The sequence below is a fragment of the Lagenorhynchus albirostris genome, chromosome 2 (assembly GCF_949774975.1).
Source record: "Lagenorhynchus albirostris chromosome 2, mLagAlb1.1, whole genome shotgun sequence".
Lineage (NCBI taxonomy): Eukaryota > Metazoa > Chordata > Mammalia > Artiodactyla > Delphinidae > Lagenorhynchus > Lagenorhynchus albirostris.
The window spans coordinates 171,976,545-171,998,446 of NC_083096.1; the positions used below are offsets into that span (position 1 = coordinate 171,976,545).

The 21,902-nt window shown below is 48.7% G+C and overlaps 1 protein-coding gene across 1 annotated transcript; it reads left to right on the forward strand.

Moving 5' to 3' along the window:
• Positions 1-480: 480 nt before the first annotated feature.
• TAS1R2 (taste 1 receptor member 2) lies at positions 481-20,255 on the forward strand. The gene is given in 9 exon segments (XM_060142788.1): positions 481-662; positions 2,254-2,554; positions 5,287-5,772; positions 5,775-5,944; positions 5,946-6,066; positions 18,139-18,262; positions 18,810-19,022; positions 19,025-19,153; positions 19,156-20,255. Coding segments are annotated over 9 exon segments (2,301 nt in total). The 3' UTR covers positions 19,731-20,255.
• Positions 20,256-21,902: the final 1,647 nt, after the last annotated feature.

The window sequence follows — 21,902 nt, forward strand, 5'->3', positions numbered from 1 at the left end:
CAGTGGCTGCTGTTTTGGAACAACTACTATGGGTCAGGGGCGGGACACACGACCACGTGCCAGCCCCAACGTGGTCAGGCTCTGGAGTGTGGGCGCCCTTTGCCCCCCTACTCTGTCTCCTGATGGGAGCATCTATGTCCTTTACTCCCAAATGCTTGAAACATCAGGGAGATGTGACCTGACCTCATCTAAATGGCAGAAGGTGTAGGTGTGGCCAGGTTAGCAGGACATGCTCTGTCTACTGCCAGATGGGGTTCTCCTGGACCACCCAGGCTCTGCTGTGCCCTAAGAGGGATCATCCTCATTCCAGCCTCCTCCCCTTCCTTCAGAGCCCTCAAACCTCTCTACCTGTCCCAGGTGCTTTCCTGCTCCTTGGACAGTGACAGGACCCATATGTAAATGTCTGCACAAATCCCCTGGGGTTAGATTGCCAGCTCTCCAGGGAGGCAAAGCCACCTCTGGGACCTCCACTTCACAGCCATGGGAGCCCAGGGCAGGGTGGTCTGCTCCCTGATCTTCCTGCTGCGGGCCCTGGCTGAGCTGACTGAAAATTCGGAGTTCTACTTGCTTGAGGATTACCTCCTGGGTGGCCTCTTCACCCTCCATGCCAACGTGAAGGGCACTGTCCACCTCAACTACCTGCAGGTGCCCAAGTGCAATGAGTGAGTCTCCAGTGTGAGGCTGGAAGTGATGGTGGGGGCGGGGTGGGAGCAATGAATGCGTCTCGTCATTCATGGCCAAACCCCCATCCTGGATGCACCCCACTGGCTCTCAGGGAGGCCAGGCACAGTCCGCATTATTAAAATCTATGGCGACTATGTCCTGAAATTTTGAAACCTGGTGTCTCAATGTCACGTCTCTTACTAAAGAGTTATGGGATGTTTGAGCCTAGAGGGGTCTTAGAGACCATCAAACCCAACCCCCTTCCCTCTGGCAGCAGCGGGACTCCCAATGAGTCCGTGCCAAGGCCCGGCTGTTATACCTTTGGGAGGCAGGTTCTCAGACTGGAAGGAAGGTTTATATTTCCCCAGGGCTGTGGTTGGGTGGGCAGGTGTGTTTCCAGGACTGGGGGGGCTTTCCTCTGCACTCCATCCCCTGTGAACCCACTGGGGTGGCAGCATCATTCAGAGATTGAGTGGGCCACCTTCAGGCAGGCATGAAGGCTGGGATACTGGAGCCAGCCTGGGATTATAAAATAGTGATCTTGTGCAGAGAGGGCGAGGCATTCTGAGAAAGAGAGAAGGGAAGGAAGGAGAGTGCAAAGATGATTAAAGCCTGACTATAAGAAATGAACCATTTATAAGATGTTGGGGAAGATTATATGCTGGCTTGAGAATGGTGAGGGTGATGGTACTAAGCCTGATGTTGTATATTTTGATGCTTTTGATGATGGTGGAGAGTCTAGTGAAATGATGGTGGTGATAGAAGTGCTGGTGATGTTGATAATGTTGGTAGTAGTAATACTGGTGATAAGGAAAATGGAGTACAGTAATGATGGTGGCGGCAGTGGTGATGGTGATGGTGGTGGTGGTGGTGATAGTGAAGGTGGTGGTGGTGATGATGGTGACAGTGATGGTGGTGGTGATGGTGAGAGTGATGGTGGTGATTGTGATAGTGATGGTGGTGGTGGTGATGGTGACAGTGATGGTGGTGGTGATGGTGAGAGTGATGGTGGTGATGGTGATGGTGAGAGTGATGGTGGTGATTGTGATGGTGATAGTGATGGTGGTGATGGTGATGGTGACAGTGATAGTGATGGAGGTGATGGTGATGGTGACGGTAGTGGTGGTGGTGATGATGGTAGTGGTATTGATAACGATGGTCACAGACATGGGGTGACTGTGATGGCAGTGGTGATGATACCCATAATAGGAATAGTAGGTGTTGATGGTCACAGTGATGATAGTGATGATGGAGGCTATGGTGGGTAATGGTGGTCACATTGGTGGACATTGATAGAGTGATGACGGAGGTCATAGGGACAGTAGTACTGGTGGCAGTGGTAGTGACTGATGGTGGCCACAGAGATCATAGCGTCAGAGGTGGTCATAGGGACGATGGTGATCTCAGAGCTGTGGGATGGTGAAAATGATGTAAAAATGCCAGAACCCTCTGGAGTGGTTCCTTCTTGGGCGATGCCTTGGCTTTCCTACTGCAGGCAGGAGGGACAGGCTGGCTGTCCCCTCCACTCCCCTCCCCTCACCTCCTCACTCTGGACCCGTTGCCCACTCCACCCTACTGCGGCCTCTCCAGGTACGAGATGAAGGTGCTGGGCTACAACCTCATGCAGGCCATGCGCTTTGCGGCGGAGGAAATCAACAATGACAGCAGCCTGCTGCCCAGTGTGCTGCTGGGCTACGAGATGGTGGACACCCGCTACATGTCCAACAACATCCATCCTGTGCTCTACTTCCTGTCACAGGACGACAATTTCCTGCCCATCCAGGAAGACTACAGCCACTACATACCCCGCATGGTGGCCATCACCGGCCCTGACACCTCCGAGTCCCCTGTGACCGTGGCCCACTTCCTCTCCCTCTTTCTCCTTCCACAGGTGAGGCCCCTGGGCCCTGGGAGAAGGGGCTGGGAAGGAGGGTAGCCGAGCGCTTTTCCTGAGGGCTCACCACCCCCACCCATCCCGGGGGTGTTGGATCGGGGAGCAGAAGCAAGGTCAGGACATCCACCCCAGCCCTGGCAAGGTAGCCAGCCTATTGGTTAAGAGCTCAGGCTTTGGAGGCAGAAAGACCTCAGTGTGCAACTTGCCTCTGAGTCTTGGCCAGTGTGAGGCCTTGAGCCAACCTCTTAACTTTCCCAAGCCTCAGTTTCCCCATCTCTAAAGTGGGATGATAAGAGTCCTATCCTTGGACTGTCTGAAGATTAAAGCGTTCAATTTAGAATTTTTAGTGCACAATAGGTAGTCAATAATGTTACTGTTGTTACGTGAAGCATCTCGTGCGAGGATAAAAACTCAGAAAGCGCACAATATTATCCTATATAATTGCCTAGCGCAGAATCTGCGTCACAGCAGGTCCTCAAAAAAGTGCTATAGAATTACTACTGCTATTCTAACTATTTTCACCATCATGAACAAAAAAGCGTAGTCCAGAACTGGCATAAAATATCTGCTCATTAAAGAGCAGCTAGCACAAGACTTGGCCCACAGTGGGTAGTTACAAATACTGTAATTTTTTTTTTTTTTTTTTGCGGTACACGGGCCTCTCACTGTTGTGGCCTCTCCCATTGTGGAGCACAGGCTCCGGATGCGCAGGCTCAGCGGCCATGGCTCACGGGCCCAGCCGCTCCGCGGCATGTGGGATCTTCCCGGACCGGGGCACGAACCCGTGTCCCCCGCATCGGCAGGCGGACTCTCAACCACTGCGCCACCAGGGAAGCCCCAAATACTGTAATTTTTGCTGTTGTTTTTATTATATCAAGCACCAAGGATCTGACTCAGAGTCGGTGCTCAATCGGTGTTAATATTCTTATGTGAAGAATCTAGTCCGGGACTGAAGTAATTCTTTCATTCATTTAACAAATATTTATGGAGCACCGACTGTGCCAGGTCTTGCTGTAGGTGTTGGGGATGCAGCTGGGGAAATGCACAGAAATTTGCCCTCATAGAGTTTATCTTCCAGTGGGGAGAGACAGACGATCGATGTAAATAAGTATGTGATATAGGATGATAGGAAGTGAGAAGTGAAATGGATAAAAGGAAAAGTCAAGGTTAAGGGAGGTGGGGCACGTCGGCGGGCAGGCGGAGGGGTACAGGGAGATTGGATGGAGGCTTGAAGGGGGTGAAGGAGGAAGAACAGCCTCCACGACAAGGGGTCAGCAGATGCAGAGGCTGGGAGGTGCCTGGTGTGTCCATGGAACTGGGTGAGCATAGCTGGGACTAGTGGGAGAGAAGGAGAGGAAATCAGGGCGGTAAGTGCTGGGGTCAATGATGGAGCCCCTTGGGGACCACTGACGGACTCTGGCTTTTCCTGAGTGGCATTAGGAACTGTTGGAGGGTCTTGAATATGTGACTGGTGTGTGTGTGAGGAGGGTCACCCTGGAACCACGCTAAGTGTAGATTGTAGAGGGGAGAGGGGAGAGGATATCGGGGTAACTCATAGCAGGAATGATGGTGGCTGGACTAGGATGGTGTGGGGAGGTGTAGGCACTGAATGGACACACTTTGAAGGCAGATCCAATGGGATGTGCGGATGGCTTGAAGGTGGCATGTTTGAGAGAGACAAGCCAATGAGGACTCTACAGTTTGGGCCTGAGTAACTGGAAGGATGGATTCACCATCAGGGGAGATGGGGAGATTATAGGTGAAGCAGGTTCAGGGGAGACAGGAGTTCAGTTCTGGCTACATTAAGTTTGAAATGTCAAGGAGGCAGTTGCAGGTATGAGTCTGAAATTCAGCAGACAGGTCCGGGGCAGGGCTATTGGGAGTTGTCAGCATGGATATGGTATTTAAAGCCAGGAGCCTGGATGAGATCACCAAGGGAAGGGGAGCAGATGGAGAAGACACAAGGACTAAAGACTGAGCCCTGGGGTCCTCCAGGGTCAAGAGGTCATAGAGAAGAGGAGAAGAAGCAGCCAGTGAAAGGGGAAGAAAACCGAGACTGTGCCATCCCAGAGGCTGCGGAAGGAAATGTGACTAATCTGAGGAGGAGGATGGTGAGGAGGAAAGCTTTATGCTCAGGGGCACACAGCAGGCACTCAATAAATGTTACTAGATCATGAGAATGATAATGATGGAAATCACCTAGCCTAGGGCCTGGCACACAATAGGTGGTCAACAGCGTTGCTAAAGGCCGAGGTGGGGCTGACGTCGATGAGAAGCATCTTGCCCAGGGCCTGGCATGTGGTGGGTGCCCACTAAAGGCTACCAGGCTGATGACCATCGTGAGATGGTGTACATCACTTAGCCCAGGGCATGGCACACAGTAGGTGCTTGGTAAGTGTTACTACAAGGGTAATCATGATGATGTTAACGTAAAGCACCTAGCCTAGGGCCAGGCACATGATAGATTCTTGTGAAATGTTATTTCAGTGATGACCATGGTGACGATGGAGTAAACCACCTAGTTCAGGGTCCAACACATAGTAGGTCCTCGTTCATTGTCATTACTGTGATGTCCATGATGACGGTGGAGTAAACCACTTAGCCCTGGGCGTGGCTGGCGCTATGTGCTCCTCAAATGCCATAAGGATGACGGCGGTGGGTGGAAACCCCCTGGGGGGGGGACCCTGTGAGGCCCTCGCTAATACCTGCTGGACCCTCCCCTCCGGCAGATCACCTACGGTACCATCAATGACCAGCTGCATTTCCCAGCAGTGCTGCGCATGGCGCCAGGTGTGCATCAGCAAATGGAGGCCATGGTGCCGCTGATGCGCCACTTCCGCTGGAATTGGATCCTTGTGTTGACAAGCAGCGACGACTATGGCCGCGGCAGCAGCCAGCTGCTCAGCGAGTGCCTGGCCCACCGTGACATCTGCATTGCCTTCCGGGAGACGCTGCCCAGGCCGCAGCCCGACCGGACGATGACGCAGCAGGAGCGTGAGCGCCTGGAGGCCATCATGGGCAAGCTGCAGCAGAGCATGGCGCGTGTTGTGGCCGTGTCCTCGCCAGACCTGGCCCTGTTCAACTTCTTCCGCGAGGTTCTGCGCCAGAACTCCACGGGCGCAGTGTGGGTCGCCTCCGAACCCTGGGCCATCGAGCCGGTCCTGCACCACCTCACCCAGCTGCAGCGCACAGGCACCTTCCTGGGCTTCACCACCCTGGGCATCACCACCCAGAGCAGAGCGTGCCCATCCCGGGCTTCAGCGAGTTCCGCATGCACCGCTCCCAGGTCAGCCGGCCCGCGCTCAACAGGAGCAGCCCGGGGGCCACCTGCAACCAGGAGTGTGACACCTGTATGGACACCTCTGAGTCCTTCAACACCATCCTCACGCTCTGGCGAACGCGTGGTCTACAGTGTGTACTCCGCCGTCTACGCCGTGGCTCACGCGCTGCAGAGCCTCCTGGGCTGCAACCAGACCGGCTGCCACAAGGAGGTGGTCTACCCTTGGCAGGTGAGGTCTGGCCTGTGGAGAGCCAGGGCCCCACGGAGCAGGTGCCGAGTCCGTGGTTGCCATGGAGACCGCAGAGCTGCCCACTGCTCTGCTCTATCCTCCCCTTCCCTTGGTGGGTTCTGGGCAAACGGGTGGGAGAGGCCGTGGATCACGCCCTGCCTCCAGACACACAGGAGTCCTTCGTGGTGACAAAACAAAATTCCTTTAAAAAAACAAATTAACTTAATCATCACCACCCATGATAGTCTGTCCTTGGAGATTTGGGTGAAATTCCCTAGAATGAAGCCCCACAGGCTGGAGCCCCAGTTCTCCCCGCAGCCTCTCCAGGGTGGAGGCCCTGGGGATGAGCTCGTGTATTCCCGTCAGCTCTCAGGTTCACGGTCCCAGTTCGGCATCACCTAGATTCAGGCCTGGAACTTAAAGCTGTGTTTTCCTGGTTTAGGCACAGGCGCACACACACCCTACCTCGGGCCTGCGGAAGGTGTAGAAGGTTTTACTGAGGATCCAGAGGAGAAGAGGAGATACACACCAGAGATGTGCGCTTTCTACTCAGCATTAGACATCTCTGCTTAAACACTTCACTGACTTTCCCATAGTTTGGAACCAGCTGCCTACTCTATCGCTCAGCCACCCCACATCCCCATCTTTATCCTCCCCTGATACCCGTCAGGCATCTCTGATACAGCCCATCTGTTAGGAGGCAGGTGGTGATGATCTGAGCAGAGCTTTGGAATCAGGCAGCCTGGGTTCAAGTCCCAGTTCTGCCACCACTAGCTGTGCCACTTTGGGCAAGTTATTTAATATCTCTGAGCCTCGGCTTTCTCATGTATTAAACAGAAGGAGTAATGTGTACGCTGCTGAGTTATTAGGAGGATTAATAATAATGTATGTACATTACCTGGTGCAGAGTAGAAGCTGAGTGTCTCCTCCTCTGTTTCTGACACCAGTGTCTGGCCTTAGGAGAGAGGCTGGGGCTTGGGGGTAGAGCCACTCCTGGGGTTGGAGGTGGGGTAGGTGAGGAAGGGGAAGCAAGGCTCAGACCCAGAAGGGGAGCCCGGAGAGACCCAGGCCCCTGCCAGTAATAGGCCCTGCCCTGCCTACTCAGGAGAATTACAGGGAAATGCTTTCTGGCCCCACGTATTGGACCCCTGGAATCCAGGTTCCTCAGCCCAGCTTGGCCAGCAGATGGTTTATCCCAGGATATGATCTGGGGGAACAGGAGGCTGGGGAGTATTTAACAGGGAAAGAGTCAGTATAAGGGGATGTTCTCAAGCTGGGTGCTGCTGGGAGCCACGGGATCTCAGTCTTACCTGGACCTTCTCAGAAGTCACTTTAGAGCAGTCCCCGAGGGTGGGAAGAGGATCCATTGGCTCCGTATCTCCCAGTGGTCAAGGGTTGTGCCGGGGGTATGAATTCCCTGGCGTTTCCAGGTTGCGCTCGTGTGATACCCAGCAGCTCCCTGCGGGCGTCTCACCCTGCAGCCCCTGGGCAGAGAGCGGCCAGGTTGGTCTCTGCACGAGGGGAGTCGAGTGAACCCAGCCACGGGCCCTGCTGCTGCCCTGTGCCCTGGGTGGACCTGATTCAACCTCTCTTTCTGCCACCGTCCATTCTGGATTCCTTCACCCTCAGCCACGGGCTGCTCTAGGTCATTGGCATGTGGGGTGATCCAGACATTCATCCCCAAGGTGTCAGAGGCTGTTGTCACCTTGTCCGGGCTGGCTTGTGGTCCGGTAGCTGTCTAGTAGCAGTCATCACTGGGCTAGAAACACCAAGTGCCACCTTGGGGAATCGCCTGGATCCCAGTCTTACGCCTTCCTACCCCTAGCAGCACTCTTAGCCCCTCCTGCTAATCCAGGTCATTTACCTCTCCTTTCTTGGCTTTCTCGTTCGCTGGCATGAGACCCCCTAAATGACCAGGTGGTAACCATAAAGCCCTATTGTGTCTGCTGGTGGGAGTATTCCCCCTTTGGAGACCATGCTTTATTCTAGCAGAATCTAAGGTTCTGGAGATGAGAAGCCCTGATTCTACAATGGACCTCTGCAAAGAATGATGAGTGTGGCCAATCCTTTTTCCACCCTGTGGTTGCTGGACCCACGTCTTCTAGAGTGATCAAGTTCCTTGTGGAGCCTGTCATGACAGACAGTAGCAGAGTACACAACTCTGCAACAAGGTAGTGAATGTGATTTGAGGTCTTTCTTTTTAAATGTGGGCATTGACAGCTAGACACTTCCCTCTAAGTACTGCTTTCATTGTATTTCATAAGTTTTGTTACTTGAAAAAATTATCTTTAACTATGGTAAAAAAAACCCATAAATGTTACCATCTTAAAAGATTTTTCCCAATGTTTTAATTGTGGTAAAATACACATAACATAAACTTTACCGTCTTAACCATTTTTAAGTTGACCGTTGAGTAACATTAAGTACATTTATACTGTTGTACAGCCATCACTGCCATTCATCTCCAGAATACTTTCATCTGGCAAAATTGAAACTCTGTGCCCATTAAACAGTAACTCCTCCTTCATTCCTCTCCTCCAGCCCCTAGAAAGCACCATTCTACTTTCTATCTCTGAATTTGACCGCAATAGATACCTCATATAAGTGGAATCATACAGTATTTGTCTTTTTTATTACTGGTTTATTTCACTTAGCATAAGGTCCTCAAAGTTCATCCAAAGTTCAAAGTTCATCCAAAGTTGTAACATGCATCATAATTTCCTTCCTTTTTAAGGCTGAATAATATTCCATTTTATGGATATATAATATTTTGCTCATTCATAAATGGACACTTGGGTTGCTTCCATATTTTAGCTATTGTGAAATTAATACTGTTATGAATAGGAGTATACAAATATCTCTTCAAGACTGCTTTCATTTCTTTTTAAGTATATACCCAGAAACGTAATTGCTGGATCATAGGTTAATTCTATTGTTAATTTTTTGAGGGACTACCATGTTCTCCACAGTGGCTGTACCATTTTACATTTCCAGCAGTGCACAAAAGCTCACTGTTCCAATTCCTCTACATCCTCACCAACACTTGTTATTTTCTGTCTTTTTGATAGCAGCCATCTTAATGGGTGTGAAGTGGTCTCTCATTGTGGTTTAGATTCTTACTTTCCTAATGATTACTGATATTGGGTATCTTCTCATGTGCTTATTATCCATTTGTATATCTTCTTTGAAGAAATGTTTGTTCAAGTCTATCTTTTTCTTTCTTTTTTTTGGCAGTACGCGGGCCTCTCACTGTTGCGGCCTCTCCCGTTGCGGAGCACAGGCTCTGGACGTGCAGGCTCAGTGGCCATGGCCCACGGGCCCAGCCGCTCCGTGGCATGTGGGATCCTCCCGGACCGGGGCATGAACCCATGTCCCCTGCATTGGCAGGTGGACTCTCAACCACTGCGCCACCAGGGAAGCCCCTATTTTTTTCATTTTTGAATCAGGTTGGTTTTTTGGTTGTTGTTGAGTTTTAGGAGTTCGCTGTATTCTGTGTATTAATACCTTGTATATCTTATTTGCAAATATTTTCTCCCACTCTATAGGTTGTCTTTTTACTTGGTTGATAGTATCTTTTGATGCATAAATTTAAAATTTTTCATTATGTCCAATTTGATCACTTTTTTTCTTTTGTTGCCTGTGCCTTTGGTGTCATCTCCAAGAAACCATTGCCAAAGTCAGCGTCGTGAAACTTTTGCCCTTCTAAGAGTTTTTATAGTTTTAGATCTTCCATTTGCCCTTCTAAGAGTTTTTATAGTTTTAGATCTTCCATTTAGGTCATGGATCTGTTTTCAGTTAATTTTTATATATGGTGTTAAGTACAGGCCACTTCATTCTCTTGCCTCTGGGTATCCAGTTTTCCCAGCATCATTGGCTTAAAACACTATCTTTTCCCCATTGAATGGCCTAGAAACCTTTGTCAAAATCATTTGACCAGGGCTTCCCTGGTGGTGCAGTGGTTGAGAGTCCGCCTGCCGATGCAGGGGACATGGGTTCATGCCCCGGTCCGGGAAGATCCCACATGCCGCGGAGCGGCTAGGCCCGTGAGCCATGGCTGCTGAGCCTGCGCGTCTGGAGCCTGTGCTCCACAACGGGAGAGGCCACAACAGTGAGAGGCCTGCGTAGCGCAAAAAAAAAAAAAAAAAAAATCATTTGACCATATATGTGAGGTTTTATTTTTGGACTTTATTTTATTCCATTTGTGTGTCTCTTTAGTCTGGTACCACACTGTTTGATTACTGTCACTCTGTAGAAAGTTTTGAAATCAGGAAATGTGATTCCTCCAGCTTTGCTCTTTTTCAAGATTGTTTTGGCTATTCAGGGTCCCTTGAGATTCCATATGAATTTCAGTTTTTGTATTTCTGCAAAAAAACCTCATTGGAATTTTGATAAGAACTACATTAAATCTGTAGATTGCTTTGGGTAGTATTGACATCAAAACAATATTAAGTCTGCCAATCCGTAAACATGGGATGTCTTTCCATTTATTTATGTCTTCTTTAATTTCTTTTAGAAATGTTTTGTAGTGTTCATTGTACAAGTCTTTCCCTCCTTGGTTAATTCCTAAGTATTTTATTCTTTTTGATGCTATTGTAAATAGAATTATTTTCTTAATTTCCTTTTTGAATTATTCATTGTTAGTGTGTAGAAAACAACTGATTTTTGTGTGTTGACTTTGTGTCTTGATACTTTGCAGAGTTCACTTATTGGTCCTAACAATTTTTTTGCAGAATCTTTAGGATATTTTACATATAAGATATCATCTGTGAGCAGGTAATTTTATTGATTACTTTCCAATTTAGATGACTTTTTTTTTCTTGCCTAATTGCTCTGGCGAGGACCTCCAGTACTGTGTTAATAGAAGGGGTGAAACTGCACATCTTTGCCTTGTTCCTGATTTTAGAGGAAGAGCTTTCAGTCCTCCATTGAATATGATATTCACTGTTGGCTTTTCCCATAGAGCTTTTATTATGTTGAGGTAGTTTTCCTCTACTTCTTGTTTGTTGAGTGTTTTTCTATCATGAAAGAGTCAAATACTTTTCCTTCATCAATTGAGATGATCATGTGTTTTATTAAATTTATTTATTTTTGATTGAAGTATACTTGATGTACAATATTATATAAGTTACAGGGGCACAATATAGTGATTCACAATTTTTAAAGATTATACTCCATTTATAGTTATTATAAAATATTGGCTATATTCCCTATGTTGTACAATGTTTCCTTGTAGCTTATTTTATACATAGTAGTTTGTACCTCTTAATCCCCTACCCCTATATTGACCCTCTTCTCTTCCCCTTTTCCCATTGGTAACCACTAGTTTGTTCTCTATATCTGTGAGTCTGTTTCTTTTTTGTTATATTCACTAGCTTGTTGTATTCTTTAGATTTCACATATAAGTGATACTATACAGTATTTGTCTTTGTCTGACTTATTTCACTAGCATAATACCATCCAAGTCCATCAATGTTGTTGCAAACGGCAAAATTTCATTCTTTCTTATGACTGAGGAACGTGTTTTTTTTCCCTTCATTTTGTTAATGTGGTGTATTACATTGATTGATTTTCATATGTTGAACTATCTTTGTATTACAGGAATAAGTCCCATGTGATCATGGTGTATAATCCTTTTAGTATGCTGCTGAATTCAGTCTGCTAGTATTTTGTTGAGAATTTTTGCATCGATATTCATAAGGGATATTGGTTTGTAGTTTTCTTTTCTTGAAGTCTTTTTGCCTGGCTTTGTTATCAGATTGATGCTGGCCTCATAGAATGAGTGAAGGAGAGTTCCTTCCTCTTTAGTTTTTGGTAGAATTCACCAGTGAAGCCATCAGACCCAGGACTTTTCTTTGTGGGGGGATTTTTTGATTACTGATTCAATCTCCTCATTAGTTATAGGTCTATTCAGATTTTCTATTTCTTCATGATTTAGTATTAGTAGATTTTGTGTTTCCAGGAATTTGTTTCATCTAGTTTATCCAATTTGTTGGTGTATAATTGCTTATAGTACTCTCTTATAATTGTTTTTATTTCTGTAGAATCAGTGGGAATGTCCTCACTTTCATTTCTGATTTTAGTAATTTGAATCCTCTCTTTTTTTCTTAGCCATTTTAGCTAGAGGTTTGTCAATTTTGCTGATCTTTTCAAAGAACCAACTTTTGGCTTAATCGATTTTCTCTAATATTTTTCTATTTTTTAATTCATTTCACTCTGCTTTAATCTTTATTACTTCCTTCCTTCTGCTAGTTTCAGGTTTAGTTTGATCTTCTTTTTCTAGTTCCTTAAGCTGTAAAGTTAGGTTGTTGATTTGAGATCTTTCTTGTTTTCCAATGTAAGTGTTTATAGCTTTAAATTCCCCCCTTAGCACTGCTTTGCTGTATCCCATGTTTTGGTTCATTGTGTTTTCATTTTCATTCATCTTTAAGTATTTTCTAATCCCATTTGTGAGTTCTTTGATTCGTTGGTTGTGTAAGAGCATTGTTTAATTTTCACAAATTTTCCAGTTTTCATTCTGTTATTGATTTTTAACTTCATCCTATTGTGGTCAGAGAAGATACTTTGTGTGATATCTATCTTTTTTAAATTTATTTTTATTTATTTACTTATTATTTTATTTATTTATTTATTTTTGCGGTATGCGGGTCTCTCACTGTTGTGGCCCCCCCTGCTGCGGAGCACAGGCTCCAGACGCGCAGGCTCAGCGGCCATGGCCCACGGGCCCAGCCACTCCACGGCATGCGGGACCCCCCCCCGGACCGGGGCACGAACCCGCGTCCCTTGCATTGGCAGCTGGACTCTCAACCACTGTGCCACCAGGGAAGCCTGATATCTATCTTTTAAAATGTATTCACACTTAATTCATGGTTTAACATAAGGTCTGTCCTTGTCTGGAAAATGTCCCAGGTGCACTTGAGAAGATGTATATTCTGTTGTTGTTGGGTAGAATGTCCTATGTATATCTGTTAAATCCAGTTGGTTTATTGTGTTGTTCAAGTCCTCTATTTCCTTACTTATTTTCTGTCTGGTTGTTCTATCCATTATTGAGAGTGAGGTATGGAAGTCTTCAATTATTACTGGGGAATATTATGTGTTGAATTGTCTTTTCTCCCTTTAATTCTGATGGTCTTTGCTCCATGTGTTTTGTGGCTCTCTAGTTAGGTGCATATCTGTTTATAATTATTATATCTTCTTGATCTTTTGACCCTTTTATTGTCATAAAGGTCCTTCTTTTTCCTTAGTAAACGTTTTTGTTGGTATTCCGCCCGCCCCACCGGCTTCCTTTGAGACTTTATCTTTTTTCTTTTTTTTTACATTTTGAATATTGTATACCTAAGAGTAGTTTTTTAAAAGTATTTATCCCACTTGGTGTTCTCTGAACTTCCTGGATCTGTGATTTGGCATCTGTCATTAATAATTATAAAATTCTCAGCCTATATTCCTTCAAATATTTCTTCTGTTCCTTTCTTTCTTCTCCTTTGAGTGTTCTCATTATATGTATGTTACATATTTTGCAATTGTTCTATAGCTCTTAGATATTCTGTTCTCTTTTTTTCACTTTTTTTTTCACTTTGCTTTTCACTTTGGGATGTTTCTATAGATATATCTTCAAGCTCACTGGCTTTTTCCTCAGCTATGTCCAGTCTACTGATAAGCCCATCAAAGACATTCTTTATTTCTGTTACCATAGGTTTTTTCAAAATGTGTTGCATTTCCTTTTGGTTCTTTCTTTCAGTTTCCAGTTCTCTGCTTACATTACCCATCTTTTCTTGAATGTTGTTCACTTTTTCAGTTACAGCTCTTAGCATATTAATCATAGTTATTTTAAACTTCCTGTCTGATAATTGGAAAATCTCTACCATATATGAGTCTCATTCTGATGTTTGTTTTGTCTCTTCAGACTTTTTTTTTTTTGTCTTTTAACATGCCTTGTAATTTTTTGTTGAAAGCCAGACATGATGTGTTTGTTAAAGGAACTGAGGTAAATAAATTTTAGCATGAGGTTTTATGTTTATTTGGGTAGGAGTGAGGCTATGTTTACTCTTTGCCATAGCTGTGGTGTCAGAGGCTAAAATTTCCTCTTTTGGTCTTCCCTGCTGGCTTTGGGTTTCCCTAGAGACTTCTTCTTAAACAGAATTTGAGCCTTGCAGTTCTTTTGGTTGTAAACCCCTGTTATTATACAGGAGCCTGAATGATGTGGTGGTAAGATGTGGGAGGAGGGGAAGAATTCTGGAATCATCTGTGACCAGGTTTTATTCTTTTGGTAAGCCTGTGCCCTGGGCTGTGCCCTTCACAAGTGCCTCTCAGCTCTCCCCACCTTCGGTGAGACAGGAAGGCCAGAGGGGGGCTGCAGTTGGGTACTTCCTTTCCCCTATGTCAATTCGGCTGTGGTAAAATAGTTTCCCTTGAGGGCAGGCCTTTGTTAAGGAGAACAGAATGCTCTGGGTGTATTTCAGAATGGTTGCTTTTTCCTCTCCCCTTGCTGGAGAGCAGTCTTTACCCTGAGAAGCTGGTGGGGCTCCTGAGGTTAAGGATGCACCCCTAGAGCCCTCTCTCAAGCTAGTCTGAGCTCAGTCCCAGCTCTCTAGCTGCTCCTACCAGTTGCTGCCTCCAGCAGCATTTCCTGCTCCTGCTAAGCTGTGATTCTTTGTGTGCACCTGTCTCCCCAGTTTTGGGATCTGTAGTTTGCCCCATGACCCCAATTCTCTGATGGACCTAAGAAGGGTTGTTGATTTTTAGCCTGTTCAGCCTTTTCCTTGTTGTGTGGATGGAGATGATGACTTCCAAGCTCCTTACATGCCAGACCAGAAACCAGAAGTTCCCCATTCTCTCCTGAATCTACACCAGCAAGGCTTTCCACCACATCACTCTTCTGAAACTGCTTTTGTGAAGGTCACTGATGTCTAGATATTGCCAATCCAACCATCATCATTGTAGTCAACCTGTGAACAGATGTGACACAGCTGATTACTTCCTCTCTTTGGAAACAATATCTTTACTCGAATTCTGAGCCAGTCTCTCTCTTGGTTCCCCTACAGCTATGACTACTCCTTCTAGGTCTCCTTTCCTGGTCCCTCCTTATCCCCTTGACCTTTAAACCCTGGAGGGTACAAGAGGTCAGCCAATGGACTTATTCTCTTCTCTGTCTACAGGGCTGGAAATATGATCCATAGGTTTATAACTTCCAATTTTATATCTTCAGACTGGACTTCTCCCCTCAACTTTAAGTCAAATATTCACCTGCTTATGCAAAGTTGCTCCCCCATGGTCTTCCCATTCCAGTAAAAGGCAACACCATCTTTCTGTTGTTTGACCAAAAGCATTGAGTCATCCTTGACTCCTTTCTTTCTCATCCAACCCAGCAGTAAATCTTGTCCAGCCTACTTTCAAAACACATCCAGAATCTGACCACTTCCCACCTCTTCCACGGCTCTCTCTTTAGTCAGAACCGCCACCATTTCTCAGCTGGGCTATTACAATAACAGCCTGCCTGGTCTCCTGTTGTGCCATTACCCCTCATGATCTATATTCAGACAGGGCAATCCTGTTAAAATGAAGGTCAGATCCTGTCACTCCTCTGCTTGGGATCCTCCAGTAGCTTCTCATTTCATTCAGAGTAAAAGCCAAAGTATTTTGACTCCAACTCTTTTTTTTTTTGCGGTACATGGGCCTCTCACTGTTGTGGCCTCTCCTGTTGCGGAGCACAGGCTCCGGACGCGCAGGCTCAGTGGCCATGGCTCACGGCCCCAGCCGCCCCGCGGCATGTGGGATCTTCCCGGACCGGGGCACGAACCCGTGTCCCCCGCATCGGCAGGCAGACTCTCAACCACTGCGCCACCAGGGAAGCCCGACTCCAACTCTTTGAACAGATCCACTGTTCTTCCTCTTGCTCATTCTGCTAGAGCCACGCTGGCCTTGCTGCTCCTCGACTAAGCCAAGTCTCCCAACCGCAGGACCTTTGCACATGCTGTCCCTGCTGCCTAAACAGATATCTTCATGACCTGCTCCCTCCCAGCCTTTACATCTTTACTCCAATGTCACCTGCTGGATGAGGCCTTCCTTCCCCTCTCACCCAATGTGAAAGTGAAATCAGCTCCTCCATCATTTTCCATATCCCTTGCATGGCTTTATTTTCCTTCACAATATTTATCACCATCTGTTGTATCACAGATTTATATGTGTGTTGTCTCTCTTCCCCATGAAAATATTCATTTCATAAGAACAGAGACTTTGTCTCATTTGGTTCACAGCTATATTTCCAGTGCCTGGCATCGGTATGTACTCAATACCTTTTTGAATGAATGAATGTGTGAATATCAGGTTGAGACTCCATGGGTAAGAGGTAGGATTAATTTGGTTACTTAGGGGCTCAGAGTTAGTGTAGAGATGAATTTGGAGGAGGGGGAGAATACATGGCAAGGGAGTGGTGGGGTGTAAGTCTGGATAAGGTGTGTGCGTGTGTGTGTGTGTGTGTGTGTGTGTGTTGGTGGGCATAGGCCTGCACATGTGTGTGGTCCCACAGGAGGCAGAAAAGACCACAGAGGGAAGGCTGGCAGGGGATCAGACTTAACTTGGCTGGTGGAGAGGCTCTTCCATGAGGTTTCAGGGAGCGAACAAGACATCCAGAAACATCACCTGATGCATGTGCAAGAGAGACTAGAGGGGCAGAACGGGAAAGCAGGTGATCTCTGAGAGGCCAGAAGAGAAGGGCTCTGAGGTCGAGTGGTCCTACCATGGCTCCTCTTGTCTGGCCCTTGGTCCTTTATCTGTGTACTCTTGCAACACCCTCCTCATTGGTTGTCAGAATGATTTCTATACAACCCGAATCTAATCAGGCCACTCCCCACTCAAGAGCCATGGCTGCTTCCCACCACCCCTACATTTTTAGTGTCATAGTTCAGTCTTCCACTCTCTCCCACCCTCTCCCCATGCAGCCTGATTTCAGCCAGGCTCGGACACACCCTCTTCCCAAAAATGCCATCCCCATCCTCTCCTCCACCTCATTGCTCTTACTGTTTCCTCTACTTGTAATTCATTCATTCATTTAATAAACAATCATTGGAGGCCTCCTCTTTGCTGGGCATGCTTCTAGTTTCCAGAAATATAGCAGGGACTTCCCTGGTGACACAATAGTTAAGAATCTGCCTGCCAATGCAAGGGACATGGGTTCGATCCCTGGTCTGGGAAGATCCCACATGCTGTGGAACAACTACTACTACTACTACTATTACTACTACTACATGTGCCACAACTACTGAGCCTGCACTCTAGAGCCCGCGAGCCGCAACTACTGAGCCCACGTGCCACAACTACTGAAGCCCGCGGGCCGCAATTACTGAAGCCCGCATGCTTAGAGCCCATGCTCCGCAACAAGAGAAGCCACTGCAATGAGAAAGAAGCCTGTGCACGCAATGAAGAGTAGCCCCTGCTTACCACAACTAGAGAAAGCCCGCATGCAGCAACGAAGACCCAATGCAGCCAAAAATAAATTTATTTTTAAAAAAAGAAATATAGCAGTAAAAGCAATAGACATGGCCACTGCCTACCTGCTCTTGCTCATCTGAAAACCCCTGCCCCTCCATAAAAGATGTGTTAATTAGGACTCTTGGTGGTAAGCGACAGAAAACAATATAAGCAAAAAGTTAGTTTATTGCCTCACATCATTGAAAATTCCAGGAGTTGACCTGAAGGGGAAGCTTCAGGCAAGGCTGGATCCAGGGTCTCACTCTCTCCATCTCCCAGATCCTTCCTCAGGCATGTTCTCCCCCTGGAAACCAGCGGGCTGCTAGCAGCTCCAGAGTTATATCCTATTCACTCAGCAGCCTCAGAAAGTCTCCGTCTCAACAGCTGGGTGCTGTTACCAGAAGAAGGTGGATTAGGTCTTTGCTGGGTGAAACTAAGAAGGTGCCTACAGAGGTCCAGTTCTAATGGCAATCCCAGCACCCCTCCCCCTCCCAGACAGAAGCCAGTTCCCCTCCCCTGAGCATCCTGCTGCGGATGAGTTAGAGAGGCTAAGGGAGCCCCCAGAGAGTGGGAAAGAGGACTCAGGGTCTTTTGCTCTCCTCCCTCCAGATCGCTGTGTCTGTGTGTTCCAAGGACTGCCATCCTGGGCAAAAGAAGAAGCCAGCTGGCATCCACCCGGGCTGCTTCGAGTGTATTGACTGCCTCTCTGGCACCTTCCTCAACCGAGCTGCAGGTGTGATTCATGGGCCCACATGCTTGCCTTGCCACTGCCCTGCCCTGGGAGGGGGGTGGTCTCCAGGGCCCTTCACCTTCGGCAGGTATGATTCATGGGCCCACATGCTTGCCTTGCCACTGCCCTGCCCTGGGAGGGGGGTGGTCTCCAGGGCCCTTCACCTTCGGCAGGGTCTCTGGGGTCTCCCCCATGGTACGTAAGTGTCCAAAGGCCAAGAATTATGTCTTTCCCACCAGAGGGTGAGGTCTTGGGAGGAAGGAATTATAGTTATTAGACTCTGAGTCAAGGAGTCCTCGGTTCAAATCCTGCCTCTATAACTTCCTGGCTTTGTGACTTTACCTGGCTGAGCCTCAGTTTCCTCATCTGTGAAATGGGGTTGCTGTGAGGAGTTGATGAGTCGGGGGGTGTAAGGGACTCAGTGAGCATTGGTCGCCCTTAGCTCTCTCTCTCTCTTTCTCCTGCCGTGGCCTGGCCCAATGCAGGCCCAGTGGATGTAGATGCTGAGAAGGCAGGTTCAGCTGATGGGAGTTGCTGTGGGCTCTTGCAGGTGAATTCGACTGCCAGCCCTGCCCAAGTTACGAGTGGTCCCGCAGGAAGGACACCTCCTGCTTCAAGCGGCAGCTGGCCTTCCTTGAATGGCATGAGGCACCCACCATCACTGTGGTCGTGCTGGCTGCCCTGGGCTTCCTCGGCACCCTGGCCGTCTTGATAATCTTCTGGAGGCAGTTTCAGACGCCCATGGTTCGCTCGGCCGGGGGCCCGTGTGCTTCCTGATACTGCAGCTGATGGCATACATGGTGGTCCCCGTGTATGTAGGGCCGCCCATGGTCTCCACGTGCCTCTGCCTCCAGGCCTTCCTCACGCTCTGCTTCACCGTCTGCATCTCCTGCATCACGTGCGCTCTTTCCAGATCATCTGCATCTTCAAGATGGCCAGACGCCTCCCACGGGCCTACAGCTTCTGGGTCCGCTACCATGGGCTCTGTGTCTTCGTGGCATTCATCACGGTGCTCAAGACAGTCATCGTGGGGAGCAGCATACTGACCGTGACCACCAACCCCACTGCCCGCACTGACCCCGATGACCCCAAGGTCACGACCCTGTCCTGCAACCCCAGCTACCACCGGGGGCTGCTGATCAACACCAGCCTGGACCTGCTCGTCTCCGTGCTGGGCTTCGGCTTCGCCCACATAGGCAAGGAGCTGCCCACCAACTACTACGAGGCCAAGTTCATCACCTTCTGCATGACCTTCTACTTCACCTCCTCCGTCTTCCTCTGCACCTTCGTGTCTGTCTACGAGGGGGTGCTGGTCACCACCCTGGGCCTCTTGGTCACTGTGCTCTACCTCCTGGGCATCACCCTGGGCTACTTCGGCCCCAAGTGCTACATGATCCTCTTCTACCTGGAGCGCCACACGCCAGCCTACGTCAACAGCATGATTCAGGGCTACACCGTGGGGAGGGGATAGCACTCCTATCATCTGCCCATTGGGATGAGGGCCTCAGCGTTGGGAGATGGAGGCCGGGGGCTTGCTTGTTCAACTCCAGATGTCTGCAAGGAAGCCACCCCCAACGATTACCACCATGCCCTGGTATCTGATTTGGCGTTCCTCCGAGGTTCTCTGCATCCTGGCCATTTTTACCCACCTAGCGATGGATGCCTAGAAACATTTGCCCTTCGTTCCTTTCCCTCGAGCTGTTTAGCTTGCCAGGCAATGCCACCCCATTCTAGAAAAACAATCCAAGCTGACCTATTGGTCTCCAAGGACGGAGTCCAGTTTGGCAGCCTACAGCCGCCATCTGGTGGTCACTGTGGGTACCTGCAGGTTCACGGTGAAGGGACGCCTGCTGGAGGGCTGGGCTGGGGTTGGAGGATGTGAGCTCAAATAATGCTGCCCTGCCTCATTCACTAGCTGCCCGTGTGTCCGCGTCTCATCCCCGAGATTCCCCCAGAGCACGAATCCCCGGCTTCTCTGTTGTCTCTGAGTACGGCTGAGCCCATAAATGCTCGGGAATAAACCTCGCTTGGGTGAAACGAATGAGTTTCCTTCTTGTTTTCCGGAGGTCCCCTGAGAAGATGTGGAATCGGAGACCTCGGTTTCAATCCCAGCATTGCCACTTCTGAGCTGTGTACCTTGGGCCAATTATTTACTGCCCCCGAGCCTACACTTCCGCGTCCCTAAAATGGGAACATTGAAGGATCAGAGATAAGGGGTGCAAAGTGCGTATATTAAGTACTCAGTAAATGCCAACCGTTGCAAATCCACATGTCCCTGGAACCATCAGGGGCAAAATAAGACTGTTTCCTTTTTACACCCTGATGTCCGTGGTATATCTTCTAGCCCATGGTACTAGCCTCTGTTGGAAACTGGCCCCCACCCAGTAAATACTGGGTGTTGTTATGGGGTGCTCGAGCCTCTCACGTGCTCCAGAGCCACTGTGCACCATGGCACTGCCAGACCCGGGAGAGGCTGCTCTGCTGGGTGTGGCCGTGTGCATGCCAACCACCCCCGATGGTGGGCTCCAGCTGCGGGAGGGGCCCTGTCTTCCCTGTTCAGGGGTCAGACCTGGCCTCTGACAGCTCACCAGGGAGCCACAACTTCCGTTCTGAGGCCTCCAAACTGCTGCCTGCCCAGAGAGGTTGAGTGGCCGGCTCAGGTGCACCCAGCTCCAAGTTGGGAGAGGGAGTGTCAGAGCCTCAGTGCGCTCAGGCAGGGAGATGGGGGCTCTGAAGAATCCATAACTGCGGTGACATGGTGGCCTTCTCAGAAATCCCCGGGAGTGATTGAGAGCTTGGCCAGCCCCAGCCCTGGCAGGAACAACTTCCCTAAGCTTATGTGCCGCTGGGAGGGCAGGACTGAGTCCTTGTCCTGAATTTACCTCTTTCATGCTTCAGGGTGGTGGGTGGCAGGATCTTGGCTTGAACCATCTGGGATTTGGGCCGCTTCTCCATGGACGGTCCCTGTTTCTCTTCCCTAAGCCTCTTTCTGGAGCCTGGCACAGAGCAGGTGCTCCGTGGATACTGACGAACCGCTAAGTCACTGTCGGCTTCCTCCACTATCTCCTCCACTGCCCACCGCCCCTTCCCCAAACCATCACATCGTTCATTCAGTTCATCCTTCATGGCCTGGGGTACTGGAAGGACGCAACAAATATTTGTGCTTACAATTGATGAGGACAACAGCTAACGTTTATTGCCCTCCCTAAGAACTGTACTGTAATTTTATCCATTTATTCCTCACCAAACTCTATGAGTTGGGTGCTGTTAGGGTCCTTATCTTACAGATGGGGAAAAAAAGAGACTCAAAAGGGTTATGAAACGTCCCCAGCCCCACACAGCTCACCCCAGGAACCACGGCCCTCTGTGGAGTGAGACCCAGACAGCCCTGCCTGGAAAGCTGGTGCAGGGGAATGGCAATCACGGCTGGGTGGAGGGGGTGCAGTGTCCCCGCCAGGGCCCTGTGGTGTGCTGGGGGGCTTCAGATTTTAGAGAGATGGCTGGTGGATGCAGTGACCAGGGAAGACTTTGGGGGAAGCTGGCATTTGAAAAGAGCCTTGAAGGACAGAGAAGTTTGGGAAGGCAGGAAGTATGAGTGTTTGGGGAGGAGCAGGGGTGGGGGAGGGGCTGGGTGGGTGGGACA